A 25,615-nucleotide genomic window follows, 5' to 3' on the forward strand; every position below is an offset into this window, starting at 1 on the left:
TTGAAGAAATATAACCTTCATTTCAAGTTTTAAATTAATTTTGATATTGTAGATAGACCCATTCACCAGGCACCTTCTTTAACCTCTTTTTGCTCCACAGGTAACCCCGTAATAATAATAATAATAATAATAATAATAATAATAATAATAATAATAATAATAATAATAATAATAATAATAATAATAATAATAATAATTGTACCGGGAGGTACACCCTCTCCATTCGTTCAAATGAAGCGCCTTAAAGAAGGCCATCTACAACAAACTCGCAACAACTAATACTAGAAGTTTGGACATTTCCCTACAGCTGTCTCTACTATAAATTTATGTTATGCCCTTCGGTGTGAAGATTGACTGCTAAAATTAAGTAATTTTGTATTCGTTGGTTTACGAAACTGAACTGATTATTCTTTGTTTTTGGTGTGTTAAATTTTACAACACTTCTATCCTTGCCCACCAACTTCGAATGTTGTCCGATAGAAAATTTTGTATATTTTTCAGCCAATAAACATTGCCTTATATCTATTTAATAACCCAATGAAAATTAGAGGTGTGTCGGGCTTTAGCCCAGAGTTTTCTGGAGCCTTCCTCTCGGGTATATAAGCTCGCACATTTTTCCAGCCAGGTGGTCTTATTCTTCGCTCCAGTCTAGTGTGTGTGATTGTAAAGTGAGGGGGGGGGTTCCTCGTTCGTCGTCAAGACGTCATCAGCTCCAGGAGTTTAACCAAGTGGTAGACTTTGAGAACTAGCTCGAGAGGAAGGTTTCCAATCTTTAATAATGTAACTTTCATTTTCTAAAATTTAAATTTCAAACTTCTCATGTAAATTTCAAACTAACCAAAAGAACTTAAACGTAATCATGGAATTGAGAGTGATCTACTCTTTCGTGTTCCCTATCAATTTAATTTTGAGGTGACTATGATTTTGTAACCCTTTTCTGCTTGTAACAAATATTTTCTCCATCTAGTCTCCTCAGTAGTATAGGCTTAGCCTCCGTAACTTCGGGCCAGAAGCCCAAATAGGGTTTTAAGCTTTTTATTGCAAATTTCAAGTAGTGCAAGTGTCCGCCTTCGCATCACTTTGATTTTTGGGCCAGTAACGTTAACTTATTGTTTATCACAAAGGCCCTGTAGAATGGGTATTCAATACCCCTGTGAAATTAGATGTCATTCCCTTGAGGTTAAGATGTTAGACTGTTGAGCATTTAAGGCAGTGAATACCGTCTGAATTTGAAAAATGTAGGCTGTGCCGTGGATAGGCCTGAAAAGCGTGAAATAGATTTCTAAGTGTAAATTGATACAGCGATAACGCTCTTCATACTGATGTAAAAGAACTTGGGAGACCCGTCTGCTTCACCCTTTGTTATTGGGAGCAGTTGTGTTCAGGTAACATTGGTTATTAGGGAGCTGCAATTTCATGTCTGCTAATTTGTCATTGGTGGATTGTTCTGATTTTCTAAACGTTGTAACCTAGCTTGTAAGCAAAATTTTGGTACCAGAAATTGGAAAGTCTAACTTTGACAGGAAACCAAAATATCGCAGAGAACGAAATATAGCTACAATTTTAAACTTTTAAAATTCTTCTGATTGTGCTATTCATGCTGCACCTTTTTTTTTTTTTTTACCTCTGTAAGCCACGAAATTCCGGAAACAATAATAATCACTGTGTTCAAGCTCTTATCTCCACAACGAGCTCCTTGTAACCAGACATATAACCCGTTACAAAACAAGTCATGTCTCCACGGCAATAGGAATGTACTGACAATACGTATAGAAACTCCTTAAAATGCCGTGCTGAATAACAACGAAACAACAACGCGCCGTACGTATTGTTATGAACGTATTAGCGGTATCTCACCAAATCTAGCCTTTTTGAAGAGGATCGTAAAGGTAACATTTTATTCATCACCATATGGAGTGGTGATCTGGCGTTTAGAATAGATTTAGCCGTTCAAAATGCATAAATGATAAGCTATGACCTTCGAATTGCCTTAGTTTTATTCTGCGTGGAGGACTGAAGCATTTTTTTCAATCAAGGTAATGTCGCATGGACATTCATGGATTCAAGAAAGTTAAAAATAAACAACTTCTGTGCGCAGTATGAGGTACGAACAACTATAAAAATCAACTAGTGACCGCCATGCTACAGTTTCGGCCAGACGCCATGGTGCCTGTCGCAGACAATGGTAAGAGTACGGGCGCGGAGAAGTGATAGCACTTTATCTTATATACGCTATGCTTTTTGGTTTAATTTCATTAACAACTTCGTAAACTTTTAAATGTTACTGGGGGGGGGGGGGGCTCCTATCTGGATCCTCCTCTGATAGAAGCTGATTAGTGAATCTCAGAATGGGCAAATACACAACAGCTGGAACATTTTAAAAAAAAATTATCTCATAACTTCGGTTCAGCAATGGAGAATTTTGCGTTTTTGGTAGGTAGCGTTTTCACAACACGACGACTCAGTTAAGTCATTTGGCGATGCAAAAGACAAGGAAGGAAGGTTCTAAGCGTCTGTGGCCTTTAAGGTACAGCCCCAGTATTTTCCTGGTGTGAAAATGGGAAACCATCTTCAGAGCAAGCTCTCAGCTGTATGAACCAAACCATGTAGCCAATTTGCTGGATAATGAAATAACTCTGTAAATACAGAGCTGTGACATTCGACATATTCGGGTGGGAGTTATTTTTGTTCGGCAAATTTGAATCAGACATGGTTTGTCAGGTCTTCACATGCCCAGGAAGTGTTTGTGAATTGTGACATTTTTAGTACTTCGAGGCTAGGCAAGCATGGATTTTTCCTGGAATATTGCAGAATGTGACAACAATAGTCATTGAAATCGTGCCATTTTCTCAATGTACAGCATAATGAACTGAATATGTTGCGCTGCACGCAGCGTAAATTACTTATTTAGAGAAACCTACCTTAAGGAGATCAAAATTTAAACTTTTTTACAATTTTTTTTTGGAATTACTCGTACTTTATTTACACTGTATATAACTTTCAATCTTGTAGCTCAACGGGAAGTATTTAAAAAAATCGTATTGCATCTGTCTATAGTCGTAAACCATAGTCCGCGCGGGACTTTATTACTGGTCAGGAGAGATATTTCATCATGACTTCAAAATTGTAACTGACAGATTCTATAAACTAAATATCTCAGTTTCCGGAACAGTTTGAATACTTTGTTTTTGAGCCCTGATTTATACATGCCATGTGGTTCAAAGAATGTATATACAATTTTATTTCCATTATAATTCCAAGTTAAGAGAGGAGACTTACCTAGGAAGCGGCGGTATACCCCCTCGCTGTCTTGTCGCCATTTCTTCACCCATCCGAGTGCCTGCAAACAAAGCAGTATTAAATCAACTCTTACCAACAAACTCTTTTTAAGCTCTAACCTGACGTTAATGACAGGGACTGCACAAGACATTCTAAAACAATTGCATGGTAATTAACACTTAGCAAGACTCTACAACTAACGCTGCGAAGCTCCTCAACCATTGTTTCAAACGTAATAGGCTCGGTATCTCAGTCCACTCAAATGTGGTGGTGATAGGTACTGTTACGGAGATATCCGTGGTAGGTAGAGGTGAAAGAAGGTGCGGGTGTGAATGGGTTTCAAGCTACGAAATTAACGTGCAAGGTAAAATTAATTTAAGATTTAACTAGGTTATATTTCCTTTTCAAAAACAAGAGATAACAATCATAACAGGTACAGAGTAGCAAAAAGGTAGGTACAATATTACTGGATTCGGGCTCAGTGCCCTTACTTCATAACTCTTGGGCAATCAGCCCCGCCTTACTCCAAAAAAAAAAATAGCCAAGGGGCAGAAAACCCCATTCATGCCCAGGAGCACTGGCTCCAAACATTACACATAAAGCCTGCACGAGGCATACAGAAACAAATTTCAAAGAGCGATCCGCTCTCAAAATTGTAAGCCTATCACAAGGCCACACCAAACTCTACCTTCAAGCTGTCCTCTAAGGACGTATTCACAGGGGTAAAATACCCAACCTACGGAGGTCTATTACATGAAAAGAAGGTTGATTACATGACCTCTAAAATAACAATTTGAGAGGAGGCGATCTTGCGCTCCTAATACACTTTGTTTTTAAAACCTAATCTGGCTCTGGGCCACTAACGCAAGGGCTAATCCCATACTACAGAGGTGACTTAGAGAAGAACACTTTACATTACATAAACGAAGAATAGTTTGAGAAAATAAGTTCACCTCAAAACAAATGTGAGTGGGAGCTCGAGAGGGTTAGCACTCTCTATCCCAATATGTAGCTTTACAAGAAAAAGATGAAAAGAGTAATTACATTTTTAGGAGAAGGTTACATGATGGAAATGCTTCGAACCCGCCGCGAGTGTTAAACTGCCGACCTAGCAAGAAAAGAAGTTATTAATAGGCCATTACCTGGTGTTGAACGGCTGAAGAAGAAAGAGGCGCTTCCCGCCTCCTGCTATGTACTTAATACACTGAAAGATGGAACAGAAGTGGCCCGGAGACCCCAAAATCAGCAGTTTAAATCCTCTCGCGGAAGATTCTAGGCGTTAGGGGAAAGAAAACACCCTCCCACAAAATCTTTATTGGTTCGGGAAAAGAAACCCCTACATAGAGGAAAAAGAAACACATTATTGGTGGAAAATTAATTAAAGAAATTCGGGATTGGCTAGATCCAAACTAAGGGGAAAAAGAGGGGTATACAGCCAACTTAAACAATGACAGAAGGAAATTTAACAAAGAACAAACTCTTGAAATAAAAATTTCTCCAACAAAATAGTTCTTTAACTCCGCACTAGGTCGCACTATTGTTGATCTTCAGTAGTGTCCTCTAGAAGAGAAAGTTCACACTTCTTACTTCAAGCGAAACAAAAACACATCAAAAGTGACACAGTTCAAAAACTCAAAATTTTCCACGTGATGACATCTTCTGAGAAAGTAGAGAATTAATAGAATAGATAAAGTTCAACCTTCCTCCAGAAGAGGAGTTTCAACTGGCGCAACTTTTAAATAAACGGTGTAGAGGTGTACCGCCCGGTACAGGTACCAAAACCGACCGAAAGCCACACGGCCGGTTGGGTTTCGAATTTGTAGCTTGTGTCGTGAGTTAGACGTGGTTATCGGCGGTTGTCTTGAGCGGAACCATAGCGAAGTACCTCCGTGGCTAGTTCCACGGTCGGATATACGGCTAGATCTACTCCGTGGTGAACACGGACGCCTCTGTTCGTCGGAGGTATTTCCAGGACTTCGTTCACCAATACCCGGCCGCGCGACATGCCTTTACGGATGGTTCTAACAAGGGGAAGTCACGAAGTCCGCATCACCGATTTTGTTCAAACTTTGTAGGTTGGTAGTACTACATCACAAAAACACACTGGCAAAGGAGTAGCGCGCAACTCCCAAACATTTTCGAAAAAAGCTATTTTGAAAATGTATAAAAAAGTAAAGAGGTTTAGCATGCCAGGTACCATCAAGCGAGACAGTGTGGCGCTGTGGTCGAGTGGTTAAGGTTCTCCACTTCAGTTATGAAGATGGCGAGTTCGAGTCACGCTGCTACCAGCTTGTTAACCCCCCCCCCCCCCGTTTCCCCATTTTTTCATCTATTAAAAATTTATTTTCTATTACTGTCCAAATAGGTTTAAACATTTTCTTCCCCAGTAATTCAGCCTCGTCTTTAATCTCTACAGAGTCGCCGGGATCCAGTAAGTGATTTATATAAAGAAGGTGCTCAACGTAAGCCACGGTCATTTTCAACTGTTTATTTATTGCTTGCCCTCCCGGGAACTCCTTTGCACTTTGCGTAGCTTCACATTCAAAAACACTTTCATTCGAACATAATTCAACATGCGAGATCTCCATGCCGATTGCACTTATGATGAGCACGTCTGGTTACGTCGCACACAACCGTTACACGACACAACGCGGTCAGACAGCGAGTAACTGCTGCTCTCATTCGCAACACGAGGAAAAGGGGGTTCAAGAAATGTCAGAAAATAAGATGAGACGAAATAAAGCTGCAATTCCATTTTAGAAATGATTTCCTAGAGCTCTACATAGTACATTAATCATGGGTAACACGCAGCATACCACATGAAATGTTCAAAATGCCCTCCGTTAGCATCAACCTGCCGTCGCACTGACTCCCGGATGTAAGAAAGAAGAGTGAAAAATAAGGAATTTATTTCGGTGACCGTAACGTGTATTAAATGTCAAGAATACCCACAAAATAAAGCCAAAAAAAATTTGTTGTACAACTGGAACATTTCTTTGCATCCTCTAATCTAAAGTGCACAGTATCTACACGGAAATCCAATAAGTACAGCATTTTTAGGTTAATTTTTCTAGGCTTTTTTTACTACCATTCATTAAATGCAATCCAATTGGCAAGCATCTTATCTCACCTAATTAAAACTTAAAGTACTATTTTGGCTTGAGAATAACACCAGACAGATTATTCATTACATTTAGCGCAACTTACCCTAGAATATCATTTTTGTCATGTGAACCTGCGTAGTGTAACGGTAATGAAACAGATTTAAGAATGGTAGGAGGGCCGATATACGGAGTTCGCCTCTACTGGGGGTGTACCTTAGGAGATGCACCATCTGGGACGAGGACATGAGTTTACTTTGTACGAGGGTATTTATAATATTAAAAGCTGAAAGGCCAATCTTTATGTCTCAAATTTATTGCTGGCCCTGTTAACTCAAAATGCACATGACAAGTGATACAGAGGACATATAAGTAACACCCCAACTAGAGTATATACCAAGCTCGATAGCTGCAGTCGCTTAAGTGCGGCCAGTACCCAGTAATCGGAAGATAGTGGGTTCGAGCCCCACTGTCGGCACCCCTGAAGATGGTTTTCCGTGGTTTCTCACTTTCACACCAGGCAAATGCCGGGGCTGTACCTTAATTAAGCCCACGGCCGCTTCCTTCCAACTCCTAGACCTTTCCTATCCCATCGTCGCCATAAGACCTATCTGTGTCGGCGCGACGTAAAGCCCCTAGCAAAAAACAAAATAGCAAAAAACAAAAAAAAAAAGCAACTAGAGTATGGTTTCAGTCTATGGGTCCCTTACCAGGATTACTTGATTCGAGAACTGGAAAAAATCCAAAGAAAAGCAGTTCGAATTGTTCTGGGTATATCCGAAAAAAGAGTAGCGTTACGAAAATGCTACAAAGTGCGGAGTGGGAGGACTTAGGAGAAAGGAGACGAGCTGCTCGACTAAGTGGTATCTTCCGAGCTGTCAGTGGAGAGATGGCGTGAAATGACGTAAGCGTAGACGAATAAACGTGAATGGTATTTTTAAAAGTAGGAACGATCACGATATGAACAAAGTGAACTCAAGAAGACAAACTGGGGCAAATATTTGTTTATAAGAAGAGGAATTAAGGGTTTGGAATAATTTACGAAAGGACATGTTCAATAAATTTCCAAAATTATTTGCAATTACTTAAGAAAATACTAGGTAAAAAATCTGCCACCTGGGCGATTGACCTAAATGCAGATCAGTTGTCATTGACTCACTGACTGATTGAAAAAAAGGGGTGGGTGTCTATAATTATATAATTAAATTCGAAGTTCCCAATTTTCACGGTTAAAAGACAAACCCTTTAGATGATAAACCCTTTAGCATCCTACATACAGGTGACAACCAGTCAGTCCAGGAAACAGAGGCGTTACTGTTGCCCGTTATAATAAGAGGAGCATCAAATATTCAGATTTACGCAAATGTTGGCAACACTGCACTACGCCCAGAGACTGACAGAACACCTCCTCCCTTTCGCCGCAAGTCTGAGAATCTGCTTCGTCAGTACTTCAACTGGCATTCGGAACATCCACTAATATTGAAGAATTATAGACAAAAGGGCTTCGCGAACACTTTCATCGCGGGGCACTAGAACTAGTCTTTACTTTTACGGGCACAATGAATTTCTTTCTGGCTAATAGCTATGTAACAATTTCTAAGGTAAGTGTCAAACAAAGCTATAGCTGTGATTGAACACGTTGAAAGCAAAATAATTGCTGATGAATATTGATGAATATTGAATTTTCACGACCGCATTGTAATCGAAACCGACTTTCAACTTATTAGGTCGTGTTACGTACATTTAGTACGTGTTGAAGAGTGTAGTTCAACCAACAGAAAATATGATGATGATGATGATGATAATGATGCATGTTGTTTAAAGGGGCGTAACATCTAGGTCATCGGCCCCTAACGGTACGAAATGAGACGAAATGGTATGACAATTTAAAAATCCATAATCCTCCACTGACCTGAATTCGAAAACGTGAGGACGAAGAATGAATGGATGGATATGAAATTGAAACAATCAGTGGATCCGACCCGCAATGCCCCACATTCCCAGAAACTAGCGTTAAACAATGGTATTACTGACCAATGGACAGCTTCTAAAGCACAGTACTGACTCGATGATGCTTGTAGTCAAAACGGGTCCAAAATCCAGGTCATCGACCCCTCATAATGGTACTTATCGCTAGGAAAGAGGAACCGTGGTATCTGTAATGCTGCGGTACTAATCAAAAGTAGCGTAGACTCGCGGTATTCCACACAGTATGGTACTACGCACAGGTAAGGAAATTCGCACATGTAACACAAACCTATACAGGCAACGGAAACCTATGGCGTTCCTCACGTAAGTGGACTAAACACAGGGACCCACACTATCCCGTGGTCTTCCTCACAGAGTGGGTACTAAGCATAGGCAAGGCATAGGTGTCGCTAATCCCATGGTGTTGCTCATATAGGTGTACGAATCACAGGTACTGTAAAAACCGCCAAAGCTACTGTGTACCTAACAGAGGCAATACGCGCAAGTATAAGCGACCAATGGTGTTCCCCGCGTGGTGGTACTTATCACAAGTAGTGTCATGGTTCTAAGACAATCATCCCTTGGTCGTCCCTTGGAGTTGCCTCTTACGACAGGCAGGGGATACCGTGGGTGTATTCTTCGTATGCGTCCCCCACCCACAGGGGTTGTGTGTTTGGTCCACGAGAAGTATTTTATTTCCGCCACCTGGGACGCGCCACGTGGGAGTATCACCTCTACCCCTGCTACGCCAGCGTAGTAGGTTCGTGGCAACAGAAAAGAGAAGAAGGCTTACGTTTATTGATAGTCACGGCAGGCTGAAGCGCTGATTCATGTTTCCTGTACTAAGTGGTTTTTAATCACCTCACCGTATTCCCTGTTTACTTCTACACTTTCTGTCGTTCAGGAGACGTGTCAAAACTGCTTTCAATGAAAATATCAAGATCGAAACACCATGTCAGTTACCAAATACTTCTCTTGGTAACTTATTTCAGTAAAATAAGAAAACCGAAATTGTCAGTTCCAACTTAAAAAAAATGATTTAATTTTCTAGAGGCCTCTTCCGATTGCACTACGTTGGAAGTCAACTCAAAAACTAAGGAAAGTATCCTTCCGCGTGTGGGCACTTTGCCCTTCCCCTTCACAGTCTCGGTTCAGCCTACCACAACCAACTTATTACTGACGTCAAGCAATAATATTTCATTCTCAAATAGTGTAGCATCACGAGAAATTACTTCCTTTCACATAGTTGTACTTTTATTATGTACCGTATCTATTGTTTGTACCAGTTACATGTCCATATCATGTAACCTGATGATAACTGATGAGTACCAAGACTGTGAGATTATGAAATTTAATTATTTTCCCCACAACAGAAGCAAGGTTTCTTTCTATTTCATTATGAAAAGTGTATGAGGCACATGGGGAGCATCGACTGTCGGTAACAGTTACTCACTACTTAAACTGAAAACCCACCTGCGAGTGCGACTACAAACTAGCGTGTTTCCAGGAAAGTTGTACATTGTAGTCTCGTTATTCAGAAAGTAATCTGGGTGATTTCCGACAAAAGAGTAGCGTTACAAAAATGTTGCAAAGTTTGGGCTGGGAGGAACTGGGAGAAAGGAGACTAGCTGCTCGACTGAGTGGTATGTTCTGCGCAGTCAGCGGAGAAATATCGTGGAATGTCATTAGTAGACGAATAAGTTTGAGTGGCGTCTTTAAAAGTAGGAAAGATCACAATATGAAGATAAAGTTGGAATACAAGAGGACAAATTGGGGCAAATATTAATTTATAGTAAGGGGAGTTAGGAATTGGAATAACTTACCAAGGGAGATGTTCAATAAATTTCCAATGTCATTGAAATCATTTAAGAAAAGGCTAGGAAAACAACACATAGGGAATCTGCCACCTGGGCGACTGTCCTAAATGCAGATCAGTATTGATTGATTGATTGATTGATTGATTGATTGATTGATTGAAGAACGAACTCTTGCTCCTTCGAGTACGAATATGAAGTATAACATGTGCAAGTTTCCGACAAAGGTAGGATGGAGATGATACCGGCAATGGCCTTGAGGTACAGTCTCGGCACTTAACAGGTGTGAAGGTAAGAAACCACGATGAGCTATTTTCAGGGTTCTGTAGGTGGGGTTTACAGTCACCATCTTCCGAATGCCAGCTTACCATTACACGATCCACACAGCATGTCGTGGTGGTGATTTTTTGTTTTAAAATCAAGTACAACTGGGCAACCATCCTGGTTTAACACTAATCAAAAGGAAAATGGAAGAAGTCAGACACTTCGAAGAATGAAGGTATCGGCCAAAGAAAGGGAAGGGTCACGAAATCTGTGAAAATGGAAGCACTTGGCCTCGTAAACCTAATAGCGTTGGGGTCGGAAGAGAACAAGAGTTGACCAAGGGAGGTCAGAAAGGCGGAAGTCTGACATAAGTGTAAGCAATACCGGACTAAGCCTGGGTACCCGTTGTTGCCAACCCGTTCTTCCAAGAAAAGCAGCTCGATTTGTTCTGGGTCCGCATTTAGTCACGTTTTAGATATAGCAGGGGATACCGTGGATGTTACAACGTAATAAAACTATGCAAGTTCATTGGCAAAGTGTGTGTATGACAACTGCATCACTACATGCTCGGTAGTTTTACTGGCGTTTCTTCTTAGTTCGTATCGGCCTACTAGGGACCACGTTATTTCTTCTCAGGGCTTAGATCTTTGCCCAGTGCTCCTTCATTCGTTGCCGGTGTTGATCTTTCCTTTCCTCCACCTACGTCTTTCTCGTCTTGAACTTTACCCTTTCTAGAAAACCTCTGTGGTCTTTTAGTTTCCTCCTGAGCGGGTTGCGTTCTTGTTTATCTTCGTAAGTGATACCCCATCTCTTGTAGATCCCTTTCCACCTCCTTGAACCAAGTTCGTCGGGTCTTCTTATCTTTAAAATAGGTAAAGATCTGGTTCAATAATCGTGCTTGTTTCATTCTTAGCAAGTGGCCATAAAACGCAATTCTTATCCGCATGAAATTAGAAGTCGTATGGACAGCTCATGGTTATGCCTACGTCTTTGTCTTTAATTGGGTGAAGTATTTTCCTTAAAGGAGTGAATGAAATGAGCATTCAGCAGTAATTAGAACAGTGTCAAGAAGCCATTCATTTTTCAAGAAACCTTTTAACTGGAAGACAAATAGATATTTTTAGTGTAACAGAGTTGAAACTTTTAACAACTATTCTAATGAATAGATATAGTTTTTAAGCACTACCCACTAACCCTCACATTGTTTTAACATCATTTTAAATTTATATTCAAATAGTCTTTAAGAGGAACAATGTACCTGAAAATAATGTATTCAGAAATTTAGCGATTCACCTAACCTTAACAACAGCTGAAGATGTTCTCAAGTGAGAACGAAACATGTACTGTTTATAATTAATAATTTGCTAAAAAGCAAATAAAAAGTATCAAAAAGGTGGAAGATTTTCAATTATTGTAACTCTCTAAGTCAAATGTCCCGAGCTGTCTCTAATTTCCAATTTGTCTATCAGGCCTTTCTTGTTCATAGCAAAGCATTCCGCTCCATACAAAACCTCTGGTTTTATGACAGGGCAATATCTGAGTTTTGCGTTCAAGGATATGGACATTTTTTTGTAAACGTCTTTGGTCAATTGATAAGCCATTTCCAGTTCCTTTTTCATTCTATTCACTCACCAAGATATTTAAACTTATCTGTCCCTTTCATTTCCCCCTGGTTTACTTTTAGCTCATTTGGTGCTGTCTTCCCCAAAGAGATCTGGAGGACTGCTTCCGCCTGTACCTTGAGGTGGTTAATTTTCTTTCTAGTCATGTCTATAGTATCAGAGAAAACTGCTTTATCATCTGCAAAAGCTAGGCAATACATTAAAAGATTGATGTTCTTGTAACCCTATCTCCATTTTGGAGCCCAGTTTTGTTCATTTCTTTGCGCAACTCACGGATGACTTTTTCAAGGACCCAATTTAATAGCAGGGACGAGAGTTCATCTCCCTGCCTAACTCCAGTCTTTACCTTGAAAGCGTATGAAACTTATCTTCTGGATGTTGTTTCAGCTAGGGTCCGTTCGATTATTGCCCTGGTTTTGTAATCCAAGCCAAATTCCTTTAGGACTTGAATAAGAGTGATTCCATCCATCGGGTCATAGGTCTTCTTAAAGTCGACGAGGGTCACCAAAAATATCTTGTTCCTTAGTTTCAGATATGAGAGGATAGATTACAGATTCATAATTGGCTCGGCACATGAGCGCTCTTTTCTAAACCCTCCTTGGTACTCTCCCAGTTGTGGATCACGTTACTGTTCTGCCCTAATCTCCAGAGCTCTTGAGAGAATTTTGTAAGATACCAATAGGAGGGAAATGTCACGGTAATTGTTAACATCCGTTTTGTCCGCTGTGTTGAGGGGGTGAATCAGAGCAGAAGTCCAGTCATGTGGAAGTTTCTCAGTTTCCCAAATCTCGATGTCAATCAGTCAATTTATACATCATATTGTCACCAGCATACTTCCACAATTCAGCAGTTATCGAGTTCTCCCGTGGTGCCTTGTTGTTCTTGAGGGACTGCTGTAATCTTATTTCTTCTTTCGTTGGAGGCGATAAATCTGGATGGACGTGTGTTATCTTCAAGTGATAAAGCGGATATTGGAATTTTTAAAATTGAGAAGAGAGTCAAAGTACTTCGCTAGAATCTGGCAATTTTCTTTGTTACTGTAAGCTAGTTTCCCATCCGAGTTTTTGACCTGTAAACTTGGATTATACTTGTTTATATTGCGTTTGAAGGTTCTGGAAAGGTCCCGTGTGTTTCTCTGGAAGTCTTGTTCAGTCTGTGTTAGTTGATTCCTGTTATAGGTAAGCTTTATATTGCGAATAGATTTTGCTGCGCATTGTGTCCCGTTCACTGATTTTTTCCAGTTATCTTGGTTCTTTTCCGAATTCCATTTTTGCCAGGCGAATTGTGCTTGTTTTACCACTGAAACATATTCATCCGTTTCCTTTACTTTGCGGTTGTAACCAAGTCCTGTTATAGCTCTCCCCAGTTCTGGGGATTCAGGCATTCTAGTTTCTTAGCAAATTCAGGACATCTGCATAGTTGTGGTTAAGTGTAAGAAAGGGCCAAGAGCCCTAACTTCGCCACAGAAAATAAAGGATTTTATCCATCTATCTAGTTTTTCAGTATCAAATCGGTTTATCTTTTTCAAGTGTATTTTTCTGGTGTTTCTCTGATTTTGAGTTTGATTTTGGATAGACAGTGATCGGAAACTATATTGGCATTCCTTAGTTGTTTTATTATTATTATTATTATTATTATTATTATTATTATTATTATTAAAAAGGAAGCTCCGAATTTGTTTTATCCATCTCGTACGTAGGGGTACTGTGCCTCTTCTGTACTCGAAAGCACCGGATTCAATTCGCGGCCTGCCCAACGATTTTAACTCTGGAGAGCAGCTTTCTGATACAGGAAGTAACGAATCTATTGTCGAGAAAGCCAAGCACGAGGCTGAGCACAAGGCTCTCAAGTACTTGCAGGCCACTTGTAGTTGTATTGGCAGGCGAAGGCTCTTTACGGCTGATGTCTCACGAATTAATTTATATATTTATTTACTTACTAAAATCAACATTGCATATGGCGATTTCTCTGCTGATATGAGGTTGAAATGTTGATGTCTGGTCTTTTAAGCAGCAAAATAATTGAGTGTTGAGCTGTTACATGGACACAGTCCTATGTACACTGCTCCGAAGAAAAACTAAACAAAGAGTAGAATAAAGTGTTAAGTCCCCGAATACATAATGAATGAGCACATCATTGCACAAGTATCTCGTATGGATATTTTATGGAGGTTTATGTACATTTTGCCGATAAAGAAGTGCACGTTCATGCTTTTATGAGGAGTTTAAATCATATCATAAGGAAGCTAACACACGTTGATCGCCAAACGTAATGAAACTACTCAAGTCTATTGGCAAAGAGTGTGTATAACGAATGAATCACTATTGCCATAAGGCCCCTTTCTCCACTTCTTGTGAGAAATGGGCTTGCTGTGAATTCAAAATCCTTTCAGAAAGGTGTATATTCTGCGCTAAAAGGACTTTCCTCCAGCCTTCATATACAAGCATAGTATTAAGTTCAAAGAGTTCATTGATTGTTGGTTGAGACAAACATTTTATCTTAACCTGCCTGGAGTTCAAAAACGTACAATTTCCTCTATGTCCAGCATATGAAGGGAAGACCTCAGGTTATAATTATTTTTTTCAATTTGCTTTACGTCGTACCGACACAGATAGGCCTTATGGCGATTATTGAATAGGAAAGTGCTGGGGGTGGGAAGGAAGCTCGGTGTGAAAATGGGAAAACACGGAAAACCATCTTCAGGGATCGAACCCAGTATCTCCCAAATGCAAAGTGATATTTTGAGTGACCCAAACCGTGGAGACACTTGTTCGGTCCTAAGTTAACCCAGAAAAAAAATGCAAGAATCGTGATATTATTTTTCTACTCTGTTCTAAGAAAAGTTACCTTACGAAGTAATGGTGAACTCCTCTAGTGGAGAATAAAACATAAAATGGGCAAGCAAGATTAAAACTGTATGCCCTTTACCCTTTTAAAGAATTACTTTTACAAACATGTTTCAAACATTTTGTTTTCAAATTATGGAAGTTGTTTGTTTGAAATATTTTGTAATAGTTTCTTATTTTGATGTAAACTGTCACTATTTTCAGTTCATTGCTTCATTTTCAATGAACGGTGTTTTAGAAACGCTCCTCCCCCCTCCGCCCAATTAATCTTTCTCTCTCTCTCTCTCTCTCTCTCTCTCTCTCTCTCTCTCTAAGCTAAGGGCTTCTTTACATAAGATGCACGCTTGCGCGAGTAAACTGGTGGTGCGAACTTGCGCAAGCTTGCACCAAGAAACAAAATAATCTGATCAAGACGTAAACAGGTGGAATCTCGCTGGCGGGTGGTTACTCTGTGTACGTTTGATGCGCGCGCGTGCTCGTGCTTGCACCACAAGATAATTTGTTTCTAGACGCAAGCGTGCTGCACGTCGATTGAAGCTGCGAAGTGCTTTTATCTTTCTGAAACTTTTTTCAACATCCTAACAATGGATGTTGAAATGTCGATTGTCATCGTATACGAAAAACTCGCAATTTTGGATGCTAAGGATTTTAAAAACACAGTAACAAACTATATTAAGAAAATGTGGCTTGAAACAGCGACTGAATGTGGACTGCCAAGTAAGTTCACATTTTATTATTTTCCTGTTGAGTTTAACTGTGCAGATATGTCATGACCTAAGGTAAATGTTATGCATTAGTTTTATAAATATTTAATGTAACTTTATTCCTGATCCTTTACAAGAGCGCAGGTTAAAAACAGAAGCATCTTACAAGTGAAAATATTTGATGTTACACGACAATGGTAAACATGGCATTTGTAACATCCAGTGTAACCACTTCACGCGCATGCAAGCCACTTGTGCACGCTCGCATAACCAGTTACTTGTGCAAGCGTGCATCCTATGTAAACTAACACTGTGCGCACGGTGGATGTAAGTGCGTGGTCGTGGTTGCACCAACTCAATTAAACAAAATGTGTTTCTAGACGCAAGCGTGCTGCTCGAAGATTGAAGCTGTGAAGTGCCTTTACTTCTATAATACGTCTCATTAAAGCACTCAAATACTGTATTTGTTTTTTTGTTTTTAATTTGATTTTGTATACTGTTTCTCAATTTGTATAGTCACACTTATAATTGTACGTATATAATACTAATTTAATACGTGTACTGTACGGTAGATATTTGGTAGTTAAATAAAATTATCAATTAACAATTTAGAAGACCAGCTTACTCAAAGGGCTGTAGGTATTTTTTTTTTGTAAAAGTATAAGCTTTTCTTCTGGAGACATAACATCCTAAAATTTTATTTAATTGAATACCAATGGAGTTATTTTTTGCAGGATGTAATAAAAATCGAAGGCATCATTTGGAAATACCTAAAGAACCTTTCCGGTTGTTTGAGTAGATCAGGAAAAATACGTCTGTAGTCTCTTCTCCACATTTTCTACCAGTAAAAATAGTCATTCACCCATTCTTCTCATATGGCAACTGAATGGCTTGCCAAAAGCTTCAGAACACTATTTACCATTACAAAACTCTCGTCGTCCGATGTATTCATTTACTCGCGACAGTGTTTCATACAATATGACGACTTCACGCACATGCTAAACACTTGTGCACGCTCGCATCACCAATTACTCGTGCAATGTAAACGAACGCTAAATCTATCATATATTCATCACTAAAACTATGTAGTGTTTTGCTGTATTCTTATCTTTCTTATCTTTCAGCCTTATTTTAGTCGTATATACTCCCTCCAGATCGATAAATTTACATCTGTAACTGAGTATGAAGAAAATGGTACTCACAGTAGGCTTTATCCCTGCGAGGCATGATACAACACCGCCAGATGATCGCCGCCACGAGGATAAGCACGAGAAGCGCCCCTCCGCACACAGTTCCTACTAGCAGCGGCAAGTATTCACTGGGAATTCGCCAACTGCCCCACTTCCAGCCACCGGGAGAGCTTGGTGGCGCCGTACCATTGTCCTGGACAAACAGAGGTGATTTGACTACACTTCACAAGAATCTGTTCTTCGAATATACTATTGATATTACAGAAAAAACACAGTTAGGCATTGTAACTGAGGACTGACAAATTCCATATTAAAAGTTATCGAACTAGGTATCTATAAAAAGCGCAGTAATAATAATAATAATAATAATAATAATAATAATAATAATAATAATAATAATAATAATAATAATATTATATATATTATTACATAAGATATATATTTTATATAATTATATATATTATTACATAAGATATATTTTATATTATTATTATTATTATTATTATTATTATTATTATTATTAAGGGCACAAGGGTAGTGCAAGGGGAGAAAGCGCCAGAGCCTAGGTAAGTGGACAAATGATCACTGAAAAGTTTTACATTTTGAATATATTTCCTAAATAATTTGTTATTTTCATTTTTTGCTCTCAAAACAACAACAATAGTGATTAACAAGAAATAATAATCATAATAAATATAAGTAGATATACCAAAAAGAAAGCTTTCTCTTTGGAAGAGCTAAAGATCAAGAATATGTCTCTAATACAGTAACGGCGACCCATGATGTTCCGTACGTAATGGTACTAATCACAAGTAATATCAGTTGGTCGCTTCTTTTAGTCTCCTCATACTAAAGGCGAGTGATACCGTGAGTGTATTCTTCATCTGCATCCTCCCATTCACAGGAGGTGATTGTGATTACTGTTTTAAGAGGAGGTAGTACAACTGGACAACCATCTGGAGAAGATGGACTACGAACGGATAGAAATACATATAAACAATTTACTTCAAAATTGCGAAGTAAATATAAAAGATGTAAAAAAAAAGATGTACATAATGTTAGAACTTTCTATGTACTATGTAACTTAAGTTTTGAAGATATAGGAAATACAGGAATACATTAAATCTGTAGCATCACAACGAATGCATACACTGCACACTCGATTCTTCTGGAGTTTAAAAAAATACACAGCTATACTGACTAGGTTGTTCAGAAGACTACAAGTTATTTTAAAATGTCAAAACAAGCCAACAGCAGTAATGAAAGGATCATCACACTGAGGAATTCTAGAGGACTAATTGGTTAATGGACACTTCACTCAGCTGTCCCTTTATTAACATGTGTATTGTAATATTCATCGTATTAAGAGATCACTTAAAATCTTTTAGTAATGATTAGCCGACGAACGTTTACGAAATTCTGCTGAACATCAAGGCGTTCAGGAAATATGGATGGAGAAGCTACTCTTTACCTTAAACTAGAACTGCCATTTCTTCTTCTGCGCGAATGGATCACTTAGGACCACGCGTATTCAAGATTTGTTGAGCTTTCCTACTTGCCCAATAGTTCAAGTTCATGGACTGTTGTTATTTCCGTTCCTCCGACCAAGTACGCCGTGTGGGTTTCTTCTGATCTTCCTCAAATCCCCTTGAGTGAACAATTTTCCCAATTATATTTGTATCCGGCAGATTTGTTGATACTAATTCAGTGAGGTCCTTCTCTACTTGGTTATACCATTTTGATCGCGTACGTTTGTTTGACTTGCATAAGTATGTGTATTCGATAAGCAAGTCTGGCGTTATTCATTCTTTCCAAATGGTTTGAAAATTGAGTTCATCGCAGTCTCATTGTCTCAGTAAGCTTAGACATTTTAAAATATATTTCCGAGTTGAATTTGGGGTAATGTATTCCGTTTTTAACTCTGGGCCCTAAGATTTTTTCTCATGATTTTCCGTTCTTTAATCTCTAATTGTTCCTTTTCATGACGTAAATTGAGCGTTTCTGTAGGATGAAGAGCTTCAGGTTTGATCACTTAAGTAATGACGAATGTTACTGTTCAAGGACAAGCACTTTGTTACAAAACGTTATTTGTGTGTTGAAAAGCATTTTAAATTTTTTGAATTCTTTAAGCTACTGGTTTATTCTCATTGTCATTTTCAGTGTTCCATTCTCTTAAGTAAATTCCTTTAAGCTTGCAATTGTATTCATATCAACAGTAAGTTCAGATGGAGCAGTTTTTATTTTCGTCATAAATTTAGTTTTCCATACAAAATGTTAAGTCCTATTTTTGCTGCTTACTCTTCCAGTATAGCAATCTGTGCATCACAGATGTCTTTGGCAATTAGTGCCATATCAGCAACAAGCGCTATTTTATTCATTCATTCATTCATTTATGTATACCACCAACAGAGTAACTCCAATTATTATGATTTAGTAAATGTGACCATATGTAAGAAAAATGGATATATTTTTATATCGTCAACTGTGGACTTTTATTAGTCGAGCAAGGAACGCATGCATTAATTTTAAAAAAAAAATGTTTAAAATTATGCGAAAATTATTCAAACTGCTCTATCATCCAAAATTGGTGAAAAAGGCAAAATAAAACGTGTTATTGTTTGTTATATCGCAGAACGATTTTCTATGCTTCTGAGCAACGTCTTAATGCAAAGGGATAAAATATGACAGTTGGATACGGTTATGTCCGTACCTTTGCCAATTTTTTACAGATTATCGGATTAATGATGTATACCTGTACCTCCAATATTAGAATAAATAGTATCTCTGTTTAGACAGGGTTTGGGTTTCGAATGTAATTTTAACTGTGCCTATTGGTAAATGTTCATCTTTGAGTCAGTTGTCTTTCGTCTACTGAGGCGGTGCACATTTATGACGAACTGGTGATTCGATGAATCTTTTTCTCTCTTCCATGCAGCGATGCTAAGTTTAACGTAACATATATTGGGGTATTCCATATTAGGAGCATATTCCACATTTGGTACTATTGTTCTACAAACAAAGTCGTTACCGGCATATTCTTATCAATTTTTTTTCTTAAAAAATGCTTTTTCTTCGGGGCGTCGACCCAAAAAAGATCTTCCTACTTGCACCATATATATGTGAGGAACCTGCGTGTATTTTGTAAATGGCGGAAGTGTGAAGTGTTGAATATGAGGAAACGTTAAGAACGACACAAACACCCAGTCCCCAGGCCAGGGATATTAATCATTTACAATTAAAAACCCCTGACCCGGCCGGAAATCGAACCCGGGGCCTCCAGGTGACAAGCGGACACGTTGCCCCCTACACCGCGGGACCGGACTATTATCAATACATTATATCATTACCCTAACCAACCATTATCACTACAACCTTCGACAAAGTACCAGGCAATTTGAAAAATAATCCCTCATGGTCAATAAAACTCTACAAGCCTACTTTAGACAAAATAATCACTGTATAAACTGTTTTATAGACGGTTCAAAAATATCCAACGGAATAGGGGCAGCATTTCTCATACCGCAACACAATATTTCCCAAAAATTCGCACTACCAGCTGATCTCAAAATTCACGGCAGAAGCATTTCGCAATTCGTCAAACACTACTATACATAACAGCACAACATTTCATACGCAATTATATATACGGATTCCGTAAGTGTCCTGCAAAGCTTACAAACCCCTGCCGAACCAAACTCTTGGTATATATGGAATGTTCGAAAAGTATTGCATAACCTTGCTCAAAACAATCGTAACTCGTCTGGATCCCTGGTCATTCGAACATCGACGGTAATATCAAGGCAGAAGAAGCAGCAAAAGGATCAGAACTGAACTACCAGATAGCCATTCCCCACAGGATTGAGTCAATACCAAACGCATTAAACAGAAATGGTGTGTGCATTGGAAAGAATCTGCTAAAATGAAAGGCAAAGCGTACTACCAAATACAGCCTGAGCTTCAACGAGACCGTTGGTTCTTATCAGGCACATAGTCAAGACGACGCATCACCACCATTATCAAACTAAGATTTAATCCTGCCCTAACACCTGAATACAAATTTAGATTTCATCTAACTGATACAGATACGTGTCTGTATCAGCAAACGATAGGTACTTTCAATTTACAATGTCCTAAATACAGAACTCAATGAAAGGAACTCTTCCAAAATCTAAATTAGAAATAACATTCAGCTACCGACAAGGGTGCCTCTTGACTTATTCACACTCCGATAGTTCTAAAAGTTGAAATACTAATTGATTTCCTAGATGCATGTGCTTTATCCGTATAAGAACATCGTCATCCCAGGCAGCATCACATATTGGACATGACTTATCACTATAAGGTTAAGTGATAATCAAACGGAAATGCAACCCAAAATTTAGAAAAACTGCAGAATAACGGATGAACTTTTATCATCACACAAGGTCTCGAACTACATTACTCACTATCCGGAATCTTATTATTCTGATAGCCAAGTGTAGGTGCTTGATAATCGAAATTTCAAGGGGATTCAAAAGTGTGGTTACTGGGTTAATTGCTGAAGCAAACAAATTCGCGGAAGAAGAAAAATAAGAATAACCATCAAAACCAGCCTTGAACTCCCTCTACTTCTCTTACTCTCCCTGGCAAAGTCCAGGTATCCTATTCTGCACGATTCGCCTCGTATCACATCACGAAACCGGTTTATACGTACATTTTGTTCCTAATTTAGCACCTTATTTAGATTACCCTCCTGCCGTTGTTCCCACCTGTTTCTACCAGCAATCAATCTCGCTACTTTCACCCGGCTTTCACTCCTATACAGCGAACTCTGTTTGAAAAAAAAAACACCGGTTTAATGCAGTTTTGACCGAGAGCCCACCATTTTCTTACAGGCTACCATTGACCGCAACTGCGAGCTCAGTGCCTTAACTTTACAGAAGCTTGATTCAATTTCACTTAGTATTTTATTGCCCACTATTGGTGCCTCCGTTACTCAGGCCGGCCTTTCACCGCTCGGTTCCGTGGTTCAAATCCCGGTCACTGCATGTGAGATTTGTATTGGACAAAGCGGAGGCAAGGCAGCTTTTTCTCCGGATACCCGGGTTTTCCCCCGTCATCTTTCATTACAGCAACACTCTCCAGTATCATTTCATTTCATCTCATCTGTCATTAATCATTGCCCCAGAGGAGAGCGACAGGCTTCGGCAGCCGGCACAATTCCTATCCTTGCCGCTAGATGGGGGCTTCATTCACTCCAATGCTGACCCGGTCGAATGACTGGAATCAGGCAAGGATTTTTATTACTCATTGCCTACCACTATCCTAGAAATGAGTGGAAAACTATAGTCAAAAAGAGACTAGGTACAAAAACTGTAAAAGTGGTGCAATGTGCGAAAACTGTGTAAGGAGCGTACAGACTCAGATTGGAAAGACAGAATGGTTGAGAAATGAAATAGGAGTGAGACAGGGGAGTGTGCTGTCGCCTTTTTTTCCTAATGGTTATAGTCGAAATTGTAAAAGACACAAAGGAAGCATGTGGGAATAGGGAGATGAAGTTATTCGTATATGCAGACGATACTGGAGATATTGCGGAACAAACAGCAAAGTACAGGAACAACTTGATGCACTGAACAAGAAAATGGAAAAGTATGGTAATAAAATTAGCGCATAGGAAAGAAAGACCATGGTGATATCAAGAAGAGAAAGACAAGGGAAAGATATTGTGAAAATTGGTGGTGAAAGCCTTGAAATTGTGGACAGTTTCAAATATCTAGCGAGTGAATGAATGCAATATACAAGGCTAGACATTGCAAGAGGGTGCAACAGGGCAATGCATTCTACCAGAGTGTAAGACCTCGTCTGGAATAAGGAAGTGTAAAGAGAAGATGTATTATGCACCCATATTGACCGATATGAATGAGAACTGGATAATGACATGTAGGGAGGAGAGTAGAATTCAAGCCAGTAAAATGAAGTACCTAACAAGTATGATAGGAAAGAGAATGATAATTACACTTGTTTAAAGGGGCCTTGCATCTAGGTCATCGGTCCCTAATGGTACGAAATGAGACGAAATGTAATCACAATTTTAATAGTCCAAAATTCATCCCATGACCAGAATTCAAAACGTGATGATAAAGAATGAATAGATGAAAACGAGCTTAAAATAATCAGCAGATCCAAATCACAATACCGGAATTAAACAAATTCAGAAATCAATCTACTGACTAGAATTTAAAAAAAGACAACGATGAACCATGATTATGAGATTAAAACAATCAGTGGATCCGACCCGCAATGCCCCGCCTTCCCATAAACCATCTTAAGACAATAGTATTACTGACCAAGGGGATGCTTCCAAAACATAATCCTGCATCGATGATGCTTCTTGTCTAAAGGGGTCCAAAATCCAGGTCAACGGCCCCTCATAATTGTGCTTGTTACCGTGTTTTCGGGGATCGGGTGAAAGAAGGTGCTGGTGGGAATGGGTCGACAGTCAAAGATGAATTTAAAATTTTAAAATAAAGGCTATATTTATTTTCAGATCTTAAATTTCAACAAAAAAATTCAGGTACATAGTTGGTACAAAAATAGAGAAACCAAGAATTGGCAATTTACAATTTTGAGCTTCAAGCTCCTAATTTACAACGTCCCAACGTCACAAATTTTACGTTTAGTTAGACAGATAAGGAGAGATATCTCCCAAAACACAATTTTCAAGAGCACTTAGCTCGAACGGTTACAATTTACGGCCTTCTAAAGACACCACACAAATAACTATTACATTACCGCAAAGAGCTTACATGCTCTACATATTCTACTAAGGAGACAGCGCTCCCGAACTCTTACGGCCTACTCAAGGCACCCATTAACTATTACAAGACTGAAAAGAGCGTCCCTGAATTTTAGTTTACACAGGGTATCTAGTACCCATTCTACTGGGCCTTCGCGAAGAACGGATTAAATTACTGGCCCAAACTCAAAAATGTATGGAGGCGTATGCTTGCGCTCCTAGAAAACCAAGGTCGAAACCCTACTTGGGCTTGCAGCCCGATGATGCAGAGGCTAATCCCACACTACTGAAGTGACTAGAAGGACAAGTTAATTTATGATTTACAGGAGAAAAACAGTTACAAAATCGTAATCACCTTTAGGACTTAGATGAAAGTTTACATGAGAAAGAAGAAAGTTTACATTTTAGGAATTGACGGTTACATAGTTAAAGATTGGAACCTTCCCCTCGAGTTCAGCTTGCGGAGATAACTACAGAGATAGAAAACTGGTGGCCATTACCTGGGCTGATGTTCTGCCTTTCGGAGATTGAGGACCCCCGTCTCCTCTTAAAACACACACTCAGAAATTCGGCGATCAATAAGACAAGGTAACTTGAAAAGGCGTCAGCTTTTATCCTCGAGAGGAAGCTTCGAGAAGGCTCTGGACTAAATCCGGACACATCCTCTCATGTTTATTGGATAAACAAAAAGTTACAAAAAGCCTATGATTGGCTGAAAAATAAATACAGGAAATTTATGATTGGTTAAAATCCCATGTTGGCGAGATGAATAAGAAGTGTTGCAAACCTTGAAGTACCAAAAATAAAAGTCAATTCAGTTCATAAAACTTATAAACACAAAACTTCTTTAAATTTTTAGTTATTTCACTTTGCACCATAGTGCATGACCTCAGTTCTTTCGTAGAGATATCTATGGAGAAAAGTCCATATTTCTTGAAATAGTTGTTACAACTAGTGATACACCAAAGCAAAACAAAGAAATCCAGTCAGTTTAGTAAACTTTAAAATAACATTACTCCATCATTTAGTAGTGACATTTTTTTTATCAACGTTCCAACTTCTTGTACTAGATGTTTCAATTTTTATATGATAGATAGCATTATTCATGGCGCTTCATTTAAATGTCCGGGGTTGAGGTGTACCTCCCGGTACAGTACTTAACGCCAGTAAAGTTGAACCATTGAATTTCTCAAGTTGCGGTACTAATCAAAAGTAGCGTAGACTCACGGTGTTCCACACATTATGGTACTAATCACAAGTATTGTACGTTGCACAGGTAACTCAGACATCTGGTGTTTCTCACATAATTGCGCCACTTATACGCAACGCAAACCCATGGTGTTCCTCACCTAGGTGTACTTTTTAAATGCTATGTGTTCGGGGCGTCGACCTATAAAGATCTTTTGCCCCCACTTGCACCGTATGATATGAACCTGCGTGTAATTGGAATTGCGGAAGTATAGAGTGTTGAATGTGAGGAAAGGAACGTTAAGGACGACACAAACACTCAGTCCCCAGGCTAGGGTTATTAATCATTTACAATTAAAAACCCCTGACACGGCCGGGAATCAAACCTGGGGCCACTGGGTGACAGGCGGACGCGTTGCCTCCTACACCGCGGGGCCGAACACCTAGGTGTACTCTTCACGGGCTCCGGTATTCCCGTGGTGTTCGTCATATAGTGGGTACTAATCACAGACAACGCCTATACCCGTAGTGTTTCTCACATAATGGTACTTATCACGGGCAACGTAAGCCTGTGATGCTCCGCATATTGTGGTACTAATCACAGGTACTGTAAACCCACAGTGATCTGCTGCTACTGATCACAAACCTATTGTGTGATTAACAGAGTGGTACTACTCGCAAGTAAAGGCGACCCATAGTGTTCCCCGCGTAATGGTACTAATCACAAGTAGTTCCATGGTTCTTATTCAATCATTCCTTGGTCGCCGCATTTAGTCGCCTCTTACGACAGGCAGGGGATACCGTTGGTGTATTCTTCATCTGCGTCCCCCATCCACAGCGGGTGGTTTGAGATCCACTCAGCCT

The 25,615-nt window shown here is 39.3% G+C and overlaps 1 protein-coding gene across 3 annotated transcripts in view; it reads right to left on the minus strand.

The window, feature by feature from the left end:
* The window catches only part of LOC136871749 (uncharacterized), a 575,821-nt gene that overhangs the window by 102,690 nt on the left and 447,516 nt on the right, over window positions 1-25,615 (minus strand). For all 3 annotated transcript variants that reach the window (XM_067145298.2, XM_067145297.2, XM_067145296.2), the window contains exons 3-4: window positions 16,801-16,981; window positions 3,280-3,340 (exon numbers count right to left, since the gene is read on the minus strand). In XM_067145298.2, coding sequence (XP_067001399.1) covers window positions 3,280-3,340; window positions 16,801-16,981 — 242 coding nt within the window. The remainder of the gene's footprint in view (window positions 1-3,279; window positions 3,341-16,800; window positions 16,982-25,615) is intronic.

The sequence above is a fragment of the Anabrus simplex genome, chromosome 4 (assembly GCF_040414725.1).
Source record: "Anabrus simplex isolate iqAnaSimp1 chromosome 4, ASM4041472v1, whole genome shotgun sequence".
Taxonomy (NCBI): Eukaryota; Metazoa; Arthropoda; class Insecta; order Orthoptera; family Tettigoniidae; genus Anabrus; species Anabrus simplex.